At 40.5% G+C, this 16,672-nt stretch overlaps 1 protein-coding gene across 2 annotated transcripts; it reads left to right on the top strand.

Moving 5' to 3' along the window:
- The first annotated feature begins 22 nt into the window (after nucleotides 1–22).
- LOC132818376 (NADH dehydrogenase [ubiquinone] 1 beta subcomplex subunit 1-like) lies at nucleotides 23–14,682 on the top strand. 2 transcript variants are annotated; one of them, XM_060829349.1, is made up of 4 exons: nucleotides 49–132; nucleotides 4,409–4,465; nucleotides 6,906–7,046; nucleotides 14,319–14,682. In XM_060829349.1, exons 2-4 carry the CDS (start codon nucleotides 4,419–4,421, stop codon nucleotides 14,353–14,355), a joined length of 225 nt encoding a protein of 74 aa, XP_060685332.1. In that variant the 5' UTR covers nucleotides 49–132; nucleotides 4,409–4,418; the 3' UTR covers nucleotides 14,356–14,682. The 2 variants fall into 2 exon arrangements, with proteins under 2 accessions (XP_060685333.1, XP_060685332.1); XM_060829350.1 differs by lacking the exon at nucleotides 4,409–4,465 and having other exon boundaries at nucleotides 23–132.
- Nucleotides 14,683–16,672: the final 1,990 nt, after the last annotated feature.

The raw sequence follows: 16,672 nt of genomic DNA, 5'->3' as shown, positions 1-16,672 counted from the left end.
GGGTCAGAGGTGAATGGACCCTACCACCTCACTCATTCACCACCACCCCCCCCGCTCCCGGGTGTGAGTGGTTCTGCCGGTTGACCAGGTTGTACAGAGGAGGCCTCCTCAGGCCCAGTGCTGCAGCTGAAGGTGAGTGTGGGTCTAACTCTGCTCAGGCCGAACCCTGGCATCCCAGGTTTAGCCCTAACCTAGGTTTTCCTGGTCAGAATTCCTCCCCCGCCCCAACCGGATTGATGGGAGGGAGGGAGTTCCCCGTCACCTTCTCTCCCGCTGCAGAGGTCAGAGACGGGCCCACTGCCTCTCAAATACACCAAGGGCCACCTGGATGTGAACATATATATTTTAAAATGTGCAGAAACCACCCACAAACAATACGCAGGAAGGGAGGAGTGTGAGTGGATAAGTTCAGGTTATAAAATGAGGCAAGTAAATACTAATGAGATTTCTTGGAGAAATGGGTAATGACCTTATTTAGGGGAGACCAGGAGAGGAATTATGCGGCTGGTTAAATGTTTGAAAGTACAGGACCGAGGAAAAGAGATGGCCACGGAAGTCAGTTGCGTCAGTTTTTTTGTTAAGAATTATTAATCGTTGGAGTTTAGAAGACTGACAGGTGACCGTATTGAAATGTATACAATTAGGGGGCTTGACCGGGTGCAACCAAGTTGATTTCCCTATTGGGAGAGTCGAGGACTAGAGGGCATCATCTCTAGAGTAAGGAGTCGCCTATTTAAACAAGATGAACAGGATTTTTTTTCTGAGGATGATGAACCTATGGAATTCTCTACCACAAAGTTGTCAAGGCTGTGTTGTTAAATACAATGAAATCTGAGGTAGACCGGGCGGCACGGTGGCACAGTGGTTAGCACTGCTGCCTCACAGCGCCAGAGATCTGGGTTCAATTCCCGACTCAGGCGACTGACTGTGTGTTTGCACGTTCTCCCCGTGTCTGCGTGGGTTTCCTCCGGGTGCTCTGGTTTCCTCCCACAGTCCAAAGATGTGCGGGTCAGGTGAATTGGCCATGCTAAATTGCCCGTAGTGTTAGGTAAGGGGTATATGTAGGGGTATGGGTGGGTTGCGCTTTGGCGGGTCGGTGTGGACTTGTTGGGCTGAAGGGCCTGTTTCCACACTAAGTAATCTAATCTAAAAAAACCGGTTTCTAATCACTAAAGGAATCAAGAGTTATGGGGCTAAAGCAGGAAAGTGGTGTTGAGGATAAACAGCTCAGTCGTTATTGCATCCAAAAAAAGTCGTGGAACCAGCACCGATCCTTGTGGCACTCCACTGGTCACAGGCCTCCAGTCTGAAAAACAACCCACCACCACCACCATCTTATAGCTTTGAGCCAGTTCTATATCCAAATGGCTAGTTTTCCCTGTATTCCGTGAGATCTAACCTTGCTAACCAATCTCCCATGGGGAACCTTGTCGAACGCCTTACTGTAGCCCATATTGATCACATCTACAGCTCTGCCCTCATCAATTCCCTTTGTTACTTCTTCAAAAAGCTCAAACAAGTTTGTGAGACAGGATTTCCCACTCACAAAGCCATGTTGACTACCCCTAATCAGTCCTTGCCTTTCCAATTACATGTAAATCCTGTCCCTCAGGATTCCCTCCAACAACTTGCCCACCACCGACGTCAGGCTCACTAATCTATAGTTCCCCGGCTTGTCCTTACCACCCTTCTTAAACAGTGGCACCACGTTTGCCAGCCTCCAGTCTTCTGGCACCTCACCTGTGGCTATCGATATTACAGATATCTCAGCAAGAGGCCCAGCAATCACTTTTCTAGCTTCCCACAGAGTTCTCGGGTACACCTGATTGGGTCCTGGGGATTTATCCACCTTTGAGTTTCAAGACGTGCAGCACTTCTTCCTCTGTAATATGGACATTTTTCAAGATGTCACCATCTATTTCCCTACATCCTATATCTTCCATATCCTTTTCCACAGTAAATACTGATGCAAAATACTCGTTTAGTATCTCCCTCATTTTCTGTGGCTCCACACAAAGGCTGCCTTGCTGATTTTTGAGGGGCCCTATTCTCTCCCTAGTTACCCTTTTGTCCTTAATATATTTGTAAAAACCCTTTGGATTCTCCTTAATTCCATTTGCCAAAGCTATCTTATGTTCCCTTTTTGCCATCCTGATTTCCCTCTTATGTATACTCCTACTGCCTTTATACTCTTCTAAGGATTCACTCGATCCATCCTGTCTATACCTTACATATGCTTCCTTTTTCTTTACCAAACCCTCAATTTCTGTAGTCATCCAGCATTCCCTATACCTACCAGCCTTTCCTTTCAACCTAACAGGAATATACTTTCTCTGGATTACTGTTATCTCATTTCTGAAGGCTTCCCATTTTCTAGCCGTCCCTTTACCTGTGAACAGCTGCCCCCAATCAGCTTTTTAAAGTTCTTGCCTAATACCGTTAAAATTGGCCTTTCTCCAATTTAGAATTTCACCTTTTAGATCTGGTCTATCCTTTTCCATCACTATTTTAAATCTAATGGAATTATGGTCACTGGCCCCAAAGTGCTCTCCTACTGACACCTCAGTCACCGGCCCTGCCTTATTTCCCAAGAGTAAGTCAAGCTTTGCACCTTCTCTAGTAGGTAAACAGTAAACAAATTCCTCTCCATCTAAACCCTTAACACTACAGCAGTCTCAGTCTATGTTTGGAAAGTTAAAATCCCCTACCAAAACTGTCATATTATTCTTATAGATAGCTGATATCTCCTTACAAATTTACTTCTCAATTTCCCTCTGACTATTCGGGGGTCTACAATACAATCCCAATAAAGTGATCATCCCTTTCTTATTTCTCAGTTCCACCCAAATAACTTCCCTGGATGTATTTCCAGGAATATCCTCCCTCAGCATAGCTGTATTGCTATCCCTTATCAAAAATGCCACTCCCCCACCTCTCTTGCATCCCCTTTCTATCCTTCCTGTAGCATTTGGATCCTGGAACATTAAGCTGCTAGTCCTGCTCATCCCTGAGCCATGTTTCTGTAATTGCTATGATATCCCAGTCCCATGTTCCTAACCATGCCCTGAGTTAATCTGCCTTCCCTGTTAGGCCCCTTGCATTGAAATAATTGCAGTTTATTAGTCCTATCTTGTTCCTGACTGTTTGACTCTCTTTTGTTCTCAACTGTACCAGTCTCAGATTGATCTCTTTCCTCCCTCTGTACCCCCCCCCCACCTTACTAGTTTAAATCCTTCCAAGCAGCTCTAGCAAATCTCCCTGCCAGTATATTAGTCCCCTTCCAATTTAGGTGCAATCTGTCCTCCTTGTACAGGTCAGTTCTACCCAAAAAGAGATTCCAATGATCCAAAAATGTGAATCCTTCTCCCATACACTAGCTCCTCAGCCATGCATTCATTTGCTCTATCCTCCCATTCCTCCCCTCACTAGCTTGTAGCATCGGGAGTAATCCAGATATTACTATTCTCGAGGACCTTTTTAAATTTCTGCCTAACTCTCTGTAATCACCCTTCAGAACCTCAACCTTTTCCCTTCCTATGTTGTTGGTTCCAATGTGGACAATGACCTCTTGCTGGCCCCTCGTCCCCCCTTGAGAACATTCTGCACCCTCTCAGCATCCTTGATCCGGCACCAGGGAAGCAACACACCATTTTGATTTTTCACTGCTGGCCACAGAAACATCTGTCTGTACGTCAGACTAGAGAATCCCCTTACAGAATTAATCTCTTGGAACCCGACGTACCCCTCATTGCGTTAGAGCCTGTCTCAATACCAGAAACTTGGCTGTTCGTACTATGTTCCCCTGAGAATCCATCACCCCCTACATTTTCCAAAACAGCATACTTGTTTGAAATGTGTATAGCCACAGAACACACCTGCACTAGGTGCCTACCTTTCCTGGAGTTAACCCATCTTTGTGACTGTATCTGAGATTTTCCCTTTAACTGCCATTCATCACATGCTGTTGCTGTTGCAAATTCCTCATTGCTTCTAACTGCCTCTTCAACCGATCCATTCGATCTGATAAAATTCGCAACCAACAGCATTTATAGCAGATATAATCTGTAGTAACCCTTAAACTCTCTTTAAATTCCCACATCTGACAAGAAGCACATATCACTCTACTAAAGGCCATTTTTGCTCCTTCACAATCTCCAGACCCAGAAAATAATACTGTCTTATTCCTCTACAAAACACTGCCCCAGGTTAGATGAATAGTTACGGCTTATATTTTAAGTTTAATCAAGAGACATATCTCAAAAAACATAATCAAGAAAAAACCCACTCTGCTCATTACTGCAAACTTTCTGTAGGTCACAGTTAACTTATCTGATTCTGTACTGTGAACTTCGCCCAAACAGTTCCTCCAAGATCAGTTGTGAATTTCACGGTTTGTTAATTTTCCCAGACGCACTCCGATGTCCAGCAATACAGGAATTCAAACAGCAAAGGCAGTACTGTGCAGGTACACTCTATTTTTCTCTCTCTCCCCTGCACTGATCTCACCATGTGCTTCCTTTGTCTGTTCTTCTCCCTTTTAAAACTGCTGTTGTTTTGACTTTCTTTTCCAAAGTTCCAAAACAATGCTACAGCATATGAAACAGTAATTGCTGCTCCTCGAATTCGAGGAAATCACCTCCGGCACCTTCAGAAAGAAGCAGCTGTTAGAGCCAGAAATTTTCCCTGTCCTCCATCTTGGATTACCCAGAATCCCAGCGTTGCTGGCATTTATCATGTACTGAGATGTGGTCTTATGGATCAAGTCAGTCTTTTCTTCTCTCTGCACTTTATTTTCTGAATGACCCAAGCCTAGATATCCGCAGTGCCTGTGATTTTTGAGAAGAACTCTCAGTGCCTCCACACAGAAAGAAGGATGAGTAGTAAGCTAATGCAGGAAGAGGAGAAAGCTAAAATGAGAGAAACAAATATTTTTATGTGAGGACTGTAACAGGTTTGAATGGATGAGTTGGACCGAAGGGTCTGTTTCCAAGCTGAACAGCATGTAAATACCCTTTGGTCCAACTAGTCCTTTCCTACCTGATATCCTAAATTAATCTAGTTCCATTTGCTAGGATTTGGCCCATATCCTGCTAAATTCTTCCTATTCATATACCAATCCAGATACGTTTTAAATGTTGGAATTGTACCAGCCTCCACCACCTCTGGCAGCTCATTCCATACACACACCTCCCTCTGTTGCCCCTTTTAAATCTTTCTCCTCTCACCTTAAACCTATGTCCTCTATTTTTGGAAGCCCCCACTCTGGGGGAAAAGACCTTAGCTATTCACCCTGTCGAAGCCCGTCATGATTTTATAAACCTGTATAAGGCGACCTCTCAGCCTCTGGCATTCCAGGGAAAATAGCCCCAGCCTTTTCAGCCTTTCCCTATAGCTCAAACCCTCTGATCCTGGCAACATCCTTGTAAATCTTTTCTGAACCTTTTCAAGTTTCAGTCCATCCTTCCTATATCAAGGAGACCAGAATTGCATCCAGTATTTCAACAGTAGCCTAACCGATGTCCTTACAGCTACAACATAACCTCCTAATTCAATGCACTCACCAATAAAGGCAAGCATACCAAACGCCTACTTTGCTAACCTGTCTATCTGGGACTCCACTTTCAAGGAACTATGAACCTGCACTCCAAGGTCTTTGTTCAGCAACACTCTCCAGGACCTTACTATTAAATGTATATATCATGCCCAATTTGCCTTTTCAAAATGCAGCACCTCTCATTTGTCTAAATTAAACTCCATCTGCCATTCATTGGCCCATCTGATCAAGGTCCTGTTGTACTCCAAGATAACCTTCTTCACTGTTCACGACACTTCCAATTTTGGTCTCATCTGCAAATTTACTAACCATACCTTCTGTGTTCACATCCAAATAATTGATGTAAATGACGAAAAGCAGTGAACTCAGCATCTCTGCAAGATTTTTTACCATTTGAATGGTGATTCTTATTTGCTGTTGAGCTTTTGCGAGTGAACTTTAATGTTGGAACATATTTATTAGAGCTAGCCAACTGTTTAGTGTTATGACTAATCTTGCAAAATACTGGCATATTTCTGTTGAAGGTAGTAATCAGAATATTGAGTTATTTTGTATCAAATTGACTGTCCAATATGTGACTAGTTGATAATATTTTGAACAAATAAACTGTGTAATTAGTTAGAATATTGACAGCACTGTCATTCCATCAGTTGAAATACTTGGCTGCCAAGCCAATATGCCAAAAAGCTAAAGTTCCTAAAAAAACAAATTAATATTTGAGTTCACAATGTAACAAGAAGTATGTGGTATTCATTAAAATTCTTTACGTGAGGAAACCTAGCAGTTCTTCTATAATTCTTTTTGCACTGGAACTCATTAAAAGACAGATTAACTGTTCTTTCAGCTCATGGATATGTTGCCATCTTGGTACAGCCATTTCTCACATTAATTGTAATTTAATACCTCCTTCAGACAATTCAAAAACATATGCACATCTAGGGCTCATGTCATGTGTTTATTTGAACTAAAAAATCATAGATATGCTTCTATTAAACTCAGAGCCGATAAATGGCCAAACTGAATGGAGAATGTGAGGACTGCAAATGCTGGAGATCAGAGTTGAGACTGTGTGCTGGAAAAGCACAGCAGGTCTGGCAGCATCTGAAGAGCAGGAGAATCGACGTTTCAGGCATAAGCCCTTCATCAGGAATCTTCTCCTGTTCCTTGGATGTTGCCTGACCTGCTGTGCATTTCCAGCACCATACTCTTCATGCCAAAATAAATGGGTAGTCATGATACTTACGTAGGAGTTTTAGATATGAGATGTGCATGATATGCAGATAGGAATGCAGCACCATTTAATCAGGAATTTGGCTTGTACATTTGAGTTTTTTTGTTTTTCTTTCCTCAGTATAATGAGTCTCATTAACATTGTACGTGAACATTGGGCAAATATCCTTGTTCCTCTGGGATTTGTATTGGGATGTTATCTTGATAGAAGAAATGATAGCAAACTTACTGCTTTCAGAAACAAAAGTTTATTGTATAAACGGTGAGTATGAGATTTATAGTTTGATTCCATATTGTGTTATTTACAGGTAGGCTCTTACTTATTTTAAGACAAACCTCTGTCAATCTTGATAAGTATCATTAAGTTGGTAATTTAAAATTTTAACAAAAATTTTAAAAATGTATACCTGTTTATTCTAAGGTAGGACTTTTTCCGGTGTCCATGATTTGCCAACAATGACAATGTTTATTGGCTTATAAAATTATCCTTCTAATGTCTGTTGAGGGTAAAAAAGATGGGAAGAGATTGTTTAGACATAAGTTAGATTACTAATTCTGCATCCTAAACATAGGGAGATCCAAGATTTTGGAAAGGGTTCAGAGAAAATTTGCTCCTGCTCCATCATTTAATGCCCTCCTACATGATCCACCATTTCAATGACTTTTGTCCACACCATCCCATAACCTTTCATGCCATTGATAATCAAAGTTTATCAAACTTTACCTTAAATATACTAATTTTTGCAGTGCTCTGGGGAAGAGAATTCCAAAGATTCACCATCTGATGTTTTCAAAAAAACTCCTTATCCCTGATATTTCCTCCCCCCCCCCCCCCCCCCCCCCCCAGTCCTGTTGGCTTTTTTCCTTCCCTTTGCTCCTTTCTTAAACATTGGGGTCACATTTGCAAGCTTCTAATCTACAGGAATCATTACAGAATCTGGAATTTTGGAAGGTTACCAATGAATTTACTATCTGTACAGCCACTTGCAGAGATTTCGATATGAGAGCTGAATAGCTTTTTTCTTTCTATGAATATAAGCTGAAACTCTCATCCATGCCTTTGTTGCCTTTAGACTTTATTGTCCCAGCATACACATGGCCAGCCTCTCATTTCACACACTCTATAAACTTAAGCTCATTCAAAACTTCAGTCCAATGTCTTAACTTCCATAAAATGCTATTTGTCATAAGACTGCAGGAAATAAGAGCAAAAGAAAGCCATTCGGTCCATCGAGTCTATTCGGCCATTCAACTTGATTACAGAAAATCTGATAATCCTTAATTCCACTTTCCTGCCTTCCCCCCATAACTCTTGATTCCTTTACTGATTAAAACTCTGTCTCTCTCAGCCTTAAATATACGAAATAACCCAGTCTCTACAGCCCTGTGTTGGAAAGAAAGCCACGGATTCACTCAAATTAAAATTAAAATACTGCAGATGCTGAAAATCTGAAACAAGTACAGAAAATGCTGGAGAACTTCAGCAGGTCTGGGAGCAGTCCTCAGAGTTCTGAAGAAGTCAAATTGGACATAAAATTTTAACTCTGTTTCTCTGTTCAGATGCTGCCAGATCTGCTGAGTTTCTCCTGCATTTTCTGTTTGTTTCATAGATTCACTCACTACCATCTGAGAGAAGAAATTCCTCCTCATCTATCTTAAATGAGCAACCCCTTATTTTGAGATTATCCCCTCTGGTCCTAGATTCTCCCACAGGGAGAAACAACCTTTCTGTATTTACCCTGTCAAGTTATAGAGTCATAGAGATGTACAGCATGGAAACAGACCCTTCGGTCCAACCCGTCTATGCCGACCAGATATCCCAACCCAATCTAGTCCCACCTGCCAGCACCTGGCCCTATCCCTCCAAACCTTTCCTATTCATATAACCATCCAAATGCCTCTTAAATGATGCAATTGTACCATCCTCCGCCACTACTTCTGGCAGCTCATTCCACACCCATACCACCCTCTGTGTGAAAAAGTTGACCCTTAGGTCTCTTTTTTATCTTTCCTCTCTCACCTTAAACCTGTGTCCTCTAGTTTTGGACTCCCTGACCCCAGGGAAAAGACTTTGCCTATTTACCATATCCATGCCCCTCATAATTTTGTAAACCTCTATAAGGTCACCCCTCAGCCTCCGACACTCCAGGGAAAACAGCCCCAGCCTGTTCAGCCTCTACCTGTAGCTCACATCCTCCAACCCTGGTAACATCCGTGTAAATCTTTTCTGAACCTTTTCAAGCTTCACAACTTTCCGATAGGAAGGAGGCCAGAATTGCATGCAATATTCCAAGCAATGTCCTGTACAGCCACAACATGACCTCTCAACTCCTGTACTCAATACTCTGATCAATAAAAGAAACCATACCAAACACCTTCTTAATTATCCTATCTACCTGCGACTCCACTTTCTAGGAGCTATGAACCTGCACTCCAAGGTCTCTTTGTTCAGCAACACTCCTTGGACCTTACCATTAAGTCCTGCTAAGATTTGCTTTCCCAAAATGCAGCACCTCGCATTTATCTGAATTAAACTCCATCTGCCACTTCTCAGCCCATTGGCCCATCTGATCAAGATCCTGTTGTAATCTGAAGTAAACCTCTTTGCTGTCCACCACATCTCTAATTTTGTCTAAGAGTCTTATATGTTGTGATAAGATTGCTTCATGTTCTTCTAAATTACAATGAGTTCAGGCCCAGCTTGCTCAACCTATCACAAGACAGTTCCTCCATACCTGGGATCAGCCTAGTAAAGTCAGTTTAGACTGCCTCCAATGCTACTATATTGTTCCGTAGATAATGGGGCCCAGAACTGTTCATAGTAACCCAGCTGTAGTCTAATTAGTGCCTTGTATAGGCAGTATACAAGCGCAAGACGTCCCTGTTCTACTCTTAATTCCCTTTGGAATGAAGGCAAACACTGAATTTGCCTTCCCTATTACCTGCTGAACTTCGCTAACTTTTTGTGACTTAAATATAAGGATGTCCAAATCCCTCTCATAGCTTTCTTCAGTCTTTCACTATCTAAATTATGTTTAGCTTCTCTATTCTTCCTGTCAAAGTGCATAACCTAATGTTTTGCCATGTTATATTCTCATTGTATTAAGGAGCCTAATTGTGGTTCCTTATCAAACACTTTTTGGAAATTCAAAAGCATTCTGAAATAATTCTATTCTTGGACCTATTACTTTCCCCAATAAGTAACTTCTCAGTATTAAAATTCTCATCTCTTATCTCCACGATATGCGTTCTTCTAAGTATGGCTTCTTTAGCATTCCTGATTTTAATTGCCACATCATTGATGACTGTGTCTACAGCAGTTGAGGCTTCAAACTCTGAAATTCCATCTAGAAACCTCACTGCCTCCCCACATCTCTATTTTGCATCAATATTTTTGAAAGCTACCTGTTTATATCGTATTTGATAATACTCTGTAACACACTTTGAGATGTTCTATTATGTTCAAGGTGGTGTGTAATTGTAAATTCTTGCTTAATTCTTATGCTCCCACTTCAGTCATGAACTCAACCACCATTATTTGAATAGTTCACTAAACTTCAATATTTATAATATTTTGTTTATCCCAAATCTTTGAAACTGGATGTAGCTATTTTGGTATTTTGATGCTCTGTTAGAAAGGATCTTGGATTACTACTTACACTTCTGGAAGATGAATATCCAACATTTGTGCCTTTCTTACATGAACAATATTTATTGGGAAATTGCAATCTGCCATTGTCTAAGATGACAATACCAATGTGAAATATGTGATTAGGTATGTATTTTCCAGTAACATGTTTGTTTCAAGATGCCAGTTAGCCTCTCACAGTAAACTTCTATTTATTTATTTTGATTTATCAAAATTAATGCTTGCTCTCTTTCCTGTTCCTAGTTTTCTTTTTCTTCTGCAGCTTCCCATTTTCCTAAATGCTTTTCTTTCTGTCTATTTACTTCAGCAACTTTCCAATTCTAAATTGATTGCCCTCCTTCCTAGCTTAAGTAATTCTAGCACCACAGAGGATATATATAAAACAATGACCAATTGTAAACAGTTCTTGATGGTAACCTTGAGAATGTAGCCTTTCAGACAAGCAGTGTCCAAAGATGAATAGTTGTGTGTACAAATTCAAAAGGATCTTTATCAGCTGAATCATTGGCACTGTGGCAGATGTAATTTAACACAGGGAAATGTAAGATTTTAATTTTGACAGTTCTGGTCACAGTCATAGAGATGTACAGCACTGAAACAAACCCTTCAGTCCAACTCATCCATGCTGACCAGATATCCGAAATTAATCTAGTCCCATTTCCCAGCACTTGGCCCATATCCTTCCAAACAGTTCCTGTTCATACATACATCCAGTTGCCTTTTAAATGTTGTAATTGTACCAATCTCCACCACTTCTTCCGGCAGTTCATTCCATACAGGTACCACCCTCTGCATGAAAAAGGTGCCCCTTAGGTCCCTTTTAAATCTTTCCCCTCTCACCCTAAACCCAAGCCCTCTAGTTTTGAACTCCCACAGACCTTGTCTACTTATCCTATCCATGCCCCTCATGGTCTTATCAACCTCAGCCTCTGATGCTCCAGGGAAAGCAGCCCCAGCCTATTCAGCCTCTCCCTTAAGCTCAAACCTTCTAACCCTGACAACATCCTCATAAATCTTTTCTGAACCCTTTCAGGTTTCACAATACCCTTCCTATAGCAGGGAGACCAAAAGTGGCCTAACCAATGTCCTGTACAGCTGCAAGATGACCTCCCAATTTCCATTCTGTGACCAATAAAGGAAAGCATACCAAACAGCTTCTTCACTATGCTATCTACCTGCGACTCCATTTTCAGTGAAATATGAACCTGCACTCCAAGGTCTCTTTGTTCAGCAACACTGTTAAGTATACAAGTTTGGCCCTGATTTACTTTTCTAAAACGCAGCACCTCCCATTTATCTAAATTAAACTTCATCCGCCGCTCCTTGGCCCATTGGCTCATCTGATCAAGATCCTGTTGTACTCCGAGGTAACCTTCTTTGCTGTCCACTACGCCTTCAGTTTTGGTCTCATCCGCAAACTTACTAACTGTACCTCCTATATTCACATCCAAATCATTTATGTAAATGACAAAAAGCATCGACCCAGCATTGATCCTTGTGGCACACCACTGGCTACAGGCCTCCACTCTGAAAAGCAACACTCCACAGCCACCCTCTGTCTTCTACCTTAGAGCCAGTTCTGTATCCAAATAGTTAGTATTCCATGTGATCTAACCTTGCTAACCAGTCTACCATGGGAAAACTAGTCAAATGCCTTACAGAGGTCCATTTAGATCACACCCACCACTGTCCTCGCCAACCCTCCTTGTTACTTCTTCAAAACACTCAATCAAGTTCATATGATTTCCTTTGCACGTTGACTATCCTAATCAATTCTTATCTATCTAAATACATGTAAAGCCTATCCCTCAGGATTTCCTTCAACAACTTGCCCACCACTGATATCAGTCTCGTCAGTCTCATCAGTCTATAGTTCTGACTTTTTCTTATCACCTTTCTTTAATAGTGGCACCTTGTTAGCCAACATCCAGTCTTCCAGCACCTCATCTGTGACTATTGATGATCCAGATATCTCAGCAAGCAGGAAACTCCCTAGCTTCTCACAGTTTTAGGGTACATCTGATCAGGTCCTGGGGATTTATCCCCCTTTGTGTTTTAAGACATCCAGCACCATCTCCTCTGTAACATGGACATTTTTCAAGATGTCACTAGCTATTTCCCCACATTCTATATCTTCCATGTCCTTTTCCACAGTAAACAGTGATGTAAAATAATTGTTTAGTATCTCCCCCATGTCCTCCGGTCCCAGACATAGGTTGCCTTGCTGATCTTTGAAAGGTTCTATTCTCTCTCTAGTTACCTTTCTTGTCCTAATGTATTTATAAAATCCCTTTGGATTCTCCTTAACCCTATTTGCCAAAGGTAATTAATGTCCCATTTCTGCCGTCCTGATTTCCATCTTATGTATACTTCTACTGCCTTTATACTCTTAAGGATTCAGTCGATCTCCATTGGCTATACTGGACACGTGCTTCCTTTTTTATTCTTAACTAAAACCTCAACATCCTATGGATACTAAATGGGAATGTTGTTGAAGCCTTGAAACAGGAAAGAAATCTTGGGGTTTTAGTGATGATGTCGATAAAACAAAATATATCCAGGTTACATAAAACAAAGCAAATAAGATGTTGGATGGCAAAGATAGGATCATGATGTATAAATGCAGAGACGCTATTTTAAAACAGTCATGATTTGGAGATGCCGGTGTTGGACTGGGGTGTACAAAGTTAAAAATCACACAACACCAGGTTATAGTCCAACAGGTTTAATTGGAAGCACACTAGCTTTCAGAGCGATGCTCCTTCATCAGGTGGTAGTGGAGGGCTAACACACAGAATTTATAGCAAAAATTACAGTGTGATGTAACTGAAATTATACATAGAAAGAATGCAACTTTTTAAAAAAAAAAGTTTTGTGATTTACACACGAAAGAAGTGAAACTATCACTGTATTCTAACTGATTAAAGGCTTAACAATCAGTTTTTCCATGTATAATTTCAGTTACATCACACTGTAAATTTTTGCTATAAATTCTGTGTGTTAGGATTGAGCCCTCCACTACCACCTGATGAAGGAGTGTCGCTTCGAAAACTAGTGTGCTTTCAATTAAATCTGTTGGACTATAACCTGGTGTTGTGATTTTTAACTTTATTTTAAAACAGTATTCAATCATGTCTACATTACTGTATTCCAGCTCGATCATTTCAGGTTTTTCATATACTTCATCGTGCTGCTTCTGTGATTTTCTTATTTCTTTGGCGTTTGGAGATACGACCATGAGCTATGGATTTGATTTCAGGATTGCATATATGCTTATTTGGAAGTGGGGGATCACACTTTTGTCTCTTTACCATATTAGTCTCTCTCTTTCAAACTAATCAGTATTGGACGGAGTACAGGGGTTTTTCCTACAGTTTAAGAGAAGGGGAAAGTGACTTGTTAAAAGCATTTGGAAGGTAATCTCAACATTTATAAACTGTATGATGATATTGCATGTGGAAATATTGGATATAAATTGCCAGTCTGCAGCTGCAATGTTTTCTGGAATCAGAATATTTGACTCAAAAGCTATGAATGAATTACTGCTTTAATTGAATAGTGAAGAAAGATTGTGATAAAATTGAATATCTAGTTAGGTACTACTGTAGTTGAATAGCTATAGATATTTTTAATCAACCTGTTCAGATGTGTTATGACAATATTATGGAACATGTGGGACTTGAATCTAGGCCTCCTGGCTCATTAGAAAGGATACTACCAGAGTACCACAGTCAACATGTTCAGACATGTTATGACACACCTCTGAAGCTGTTGGGACTTGAACCTAGGCCTTCATGCTCAAAGATAGGGACATTATTACTTCACCACAAGAATCCGAATTGAAGTGTTGTACATTTTAATAAATCACACTATCATTCCTTTTAGGGAACTGAAACCAGGTGAAGAAACAACGTGGAAGTGAAGAGCTAAAAGCTATACTGAGAAACAAGCAACTGTTGCACACAAAAATCAGCCCAAATGCCGTTTTACAAGTCTTGAATCTTCAATTAGGGATCCAGTGACAGTTCATTTCAATAATGCTGCTTTGTTCTGACATTTTCACCAATCTCAATCATCTTATCTTTGTGTAACAGAAAATTGGTTTAAATTCTAAAATTTGCCCAAGATTGTCCCCTTTATATCACTGATGTAAAGTTTAAAAATGAACAGCAAATACTTCATTATTTGTTTCATTAACCTGAATATATGTAAATGGGGTGGCAGACCTAATAAAACTTGTTGTATTTATTTTCATTTGAACCTTTTCTTTCAATATTTACAATTTTAAAGTTATAAAATGTTAAGTAAGTAACATTTTGAACTTTTGATAATCCTACTGAACCTGATTGATGTTGTAAATCCTGGTGTGGAACTGTAGTATTTCAGTAGTTTAATTGCTTAACAAGATTGTTGGCAAGTATTCGAACAACTTAATTTGAAATGACAATAGAAGATGCTGGAAATACTCAGCAGATGGTGAATATAATGGCACACTATCTATCTATGCATCCGAATTGAATGCACCGTGGTATCATGTTCATGCATCTGCTAATTTCCCACCTTCCTTTTCATCCTCTCCCTTCATAAGTAAATTTTGAGATATGCTGAAAATCATGGCAGTCTGAGGTACCCATCACTGTGAAGAAGGCCAGTATTCAACAGGGGTCATCTTCTGTTTATGTGGACTGAACGTTGACTATATATTCATTTCAGAGATTGTTTCATGGTTTACCTATTAATTCTCCACAAACCCCACTCTGAAAATCATTGTCTTAAATTTGAAAGTTCCACAAACAGCAATGTGATAATGACAGATTTTGGTTTTATTGATGTAGGTTATGTGATAAACATAGCTAGGTTATGAAGAAATATCCCTGCTTTTCACACAAATAAAGGAAGAAATCTAGAGTCATAGGAAATGTACAGCATGGAAACAGACCCTTCGGTCCAACTCGTTCATGCCGACCAGATATCCTAGCCTAATGCAGTCCCATTTGCCAGCACTTGGCCCATATCCCTATAAACCTTTCCTATTCATATACCCATCCAGATGCCTTTTAAATGTTGTATTATATCAGCCTCACCACCACTTCCTCTGGCAGCTTGTTCCATACATGCAGTACCCTCTGTGTGAAAAACTTGCCTCTTAAGTCCTTTTTATATCTTTTCCCCTCTCACCCTAAATCTATGCCCTCTAGTTCCGGATTCCCACACCCCAGGAAAAAGACCTTGACTACTTATCCATGCCCCTCATGATTTTATACACCTCTAAGATTACCCCTCAACCTCTGATGCTCCAGAGAAAACGGCTCCAACCTATTCAGCCTCTCCCTATAGCTGAAATCCTCTAACCCTGGCAACATCCTTGTAAATCATTTCTGAACCTTTTCAAATATCACAAGGTCTTTCCAATAGGAAGACCAGAATTGCATGCAGTATTCCAAAGGTGTCCTAACCAATGTCCTATACAGCCGCAATGTGACCACCCAACTCCTATACTCAATGCTCTGACCAATAAAGGAAAGCATACCAAATGCCTCCTTCACTATCCAATCTACCTACAACTCTACTTTCAAGGAACTATGAACCTGCACTCCAAGGTCTTTTTGTCCAGCAACACTCCCCAGGACCAGTAAGTGTATAAGTTTTGCTCTGATTTGCTTTTCCAAAATGCAGCACCTCACATTTATCTAAATTAAACTCCATCTGCCACTCCTCAGCCCACTGGCCCATCTGATCAAGATCCCATTGTAATCTGAGGTAACCTTCGTTGTCCACTACACCTCCAATTTTGATGCCATCTGCAAACTTACTAACTATTCCTCCTATGTTCACACTGAAATCATTTATATAAATGACGAAAGTATCAACCATTCAACTGCTTGATCCTGCTTTTCAAACTATTCTAACCAAGTTTACCATTTTATTCATGTAGCACTAGAGTGTGCGTCTAGATTTTATGTTCAGGTAATTGGAATTGGACATGAAATCACAACCTTCTAACTCAGGCAAAGTGCTACAAATTAATCATGACATATCTAAAAATGTGTATTGTTTTTCTTAAAAATCTTTTTTTGTTGTCAATTTCCAAATGCCTGGACACTAGCTAGGCTTCAGCTGACAAGTGGCAAGTAATATTCATACCACACAAGTACCAGACAATGACCAGCTACAACGAGAGACCCTAACCATTGACCGTTGGCATTTAAAGTCATTTTTATCACAGAATACCCAACTAT

The sequence above is a fragment of the Hemiscyllium ocellatum genome, chromosome 8 (assembly GCF_020745735.1).
Source record: "Hemiscyllium ocellatum isolate sHemOce1 chromosome 8, sHemOce1.pat.X.cur, whole genome shotgun sequence".
Classification (NCBI taxonomy): domain Eukaryota; kingdom Metazoa; phylum Chordata; class Chondrichthyes; order Orectolobiformes; family Hemiscylliidae; genus Hemiscyllium; species Hemiscyllium ocellatum.
The sequence above is the reverse complement of the archived record's forward strand: the minus strand, read 5'-3'. Positions and strand labels throughout refer to the sequence as shown.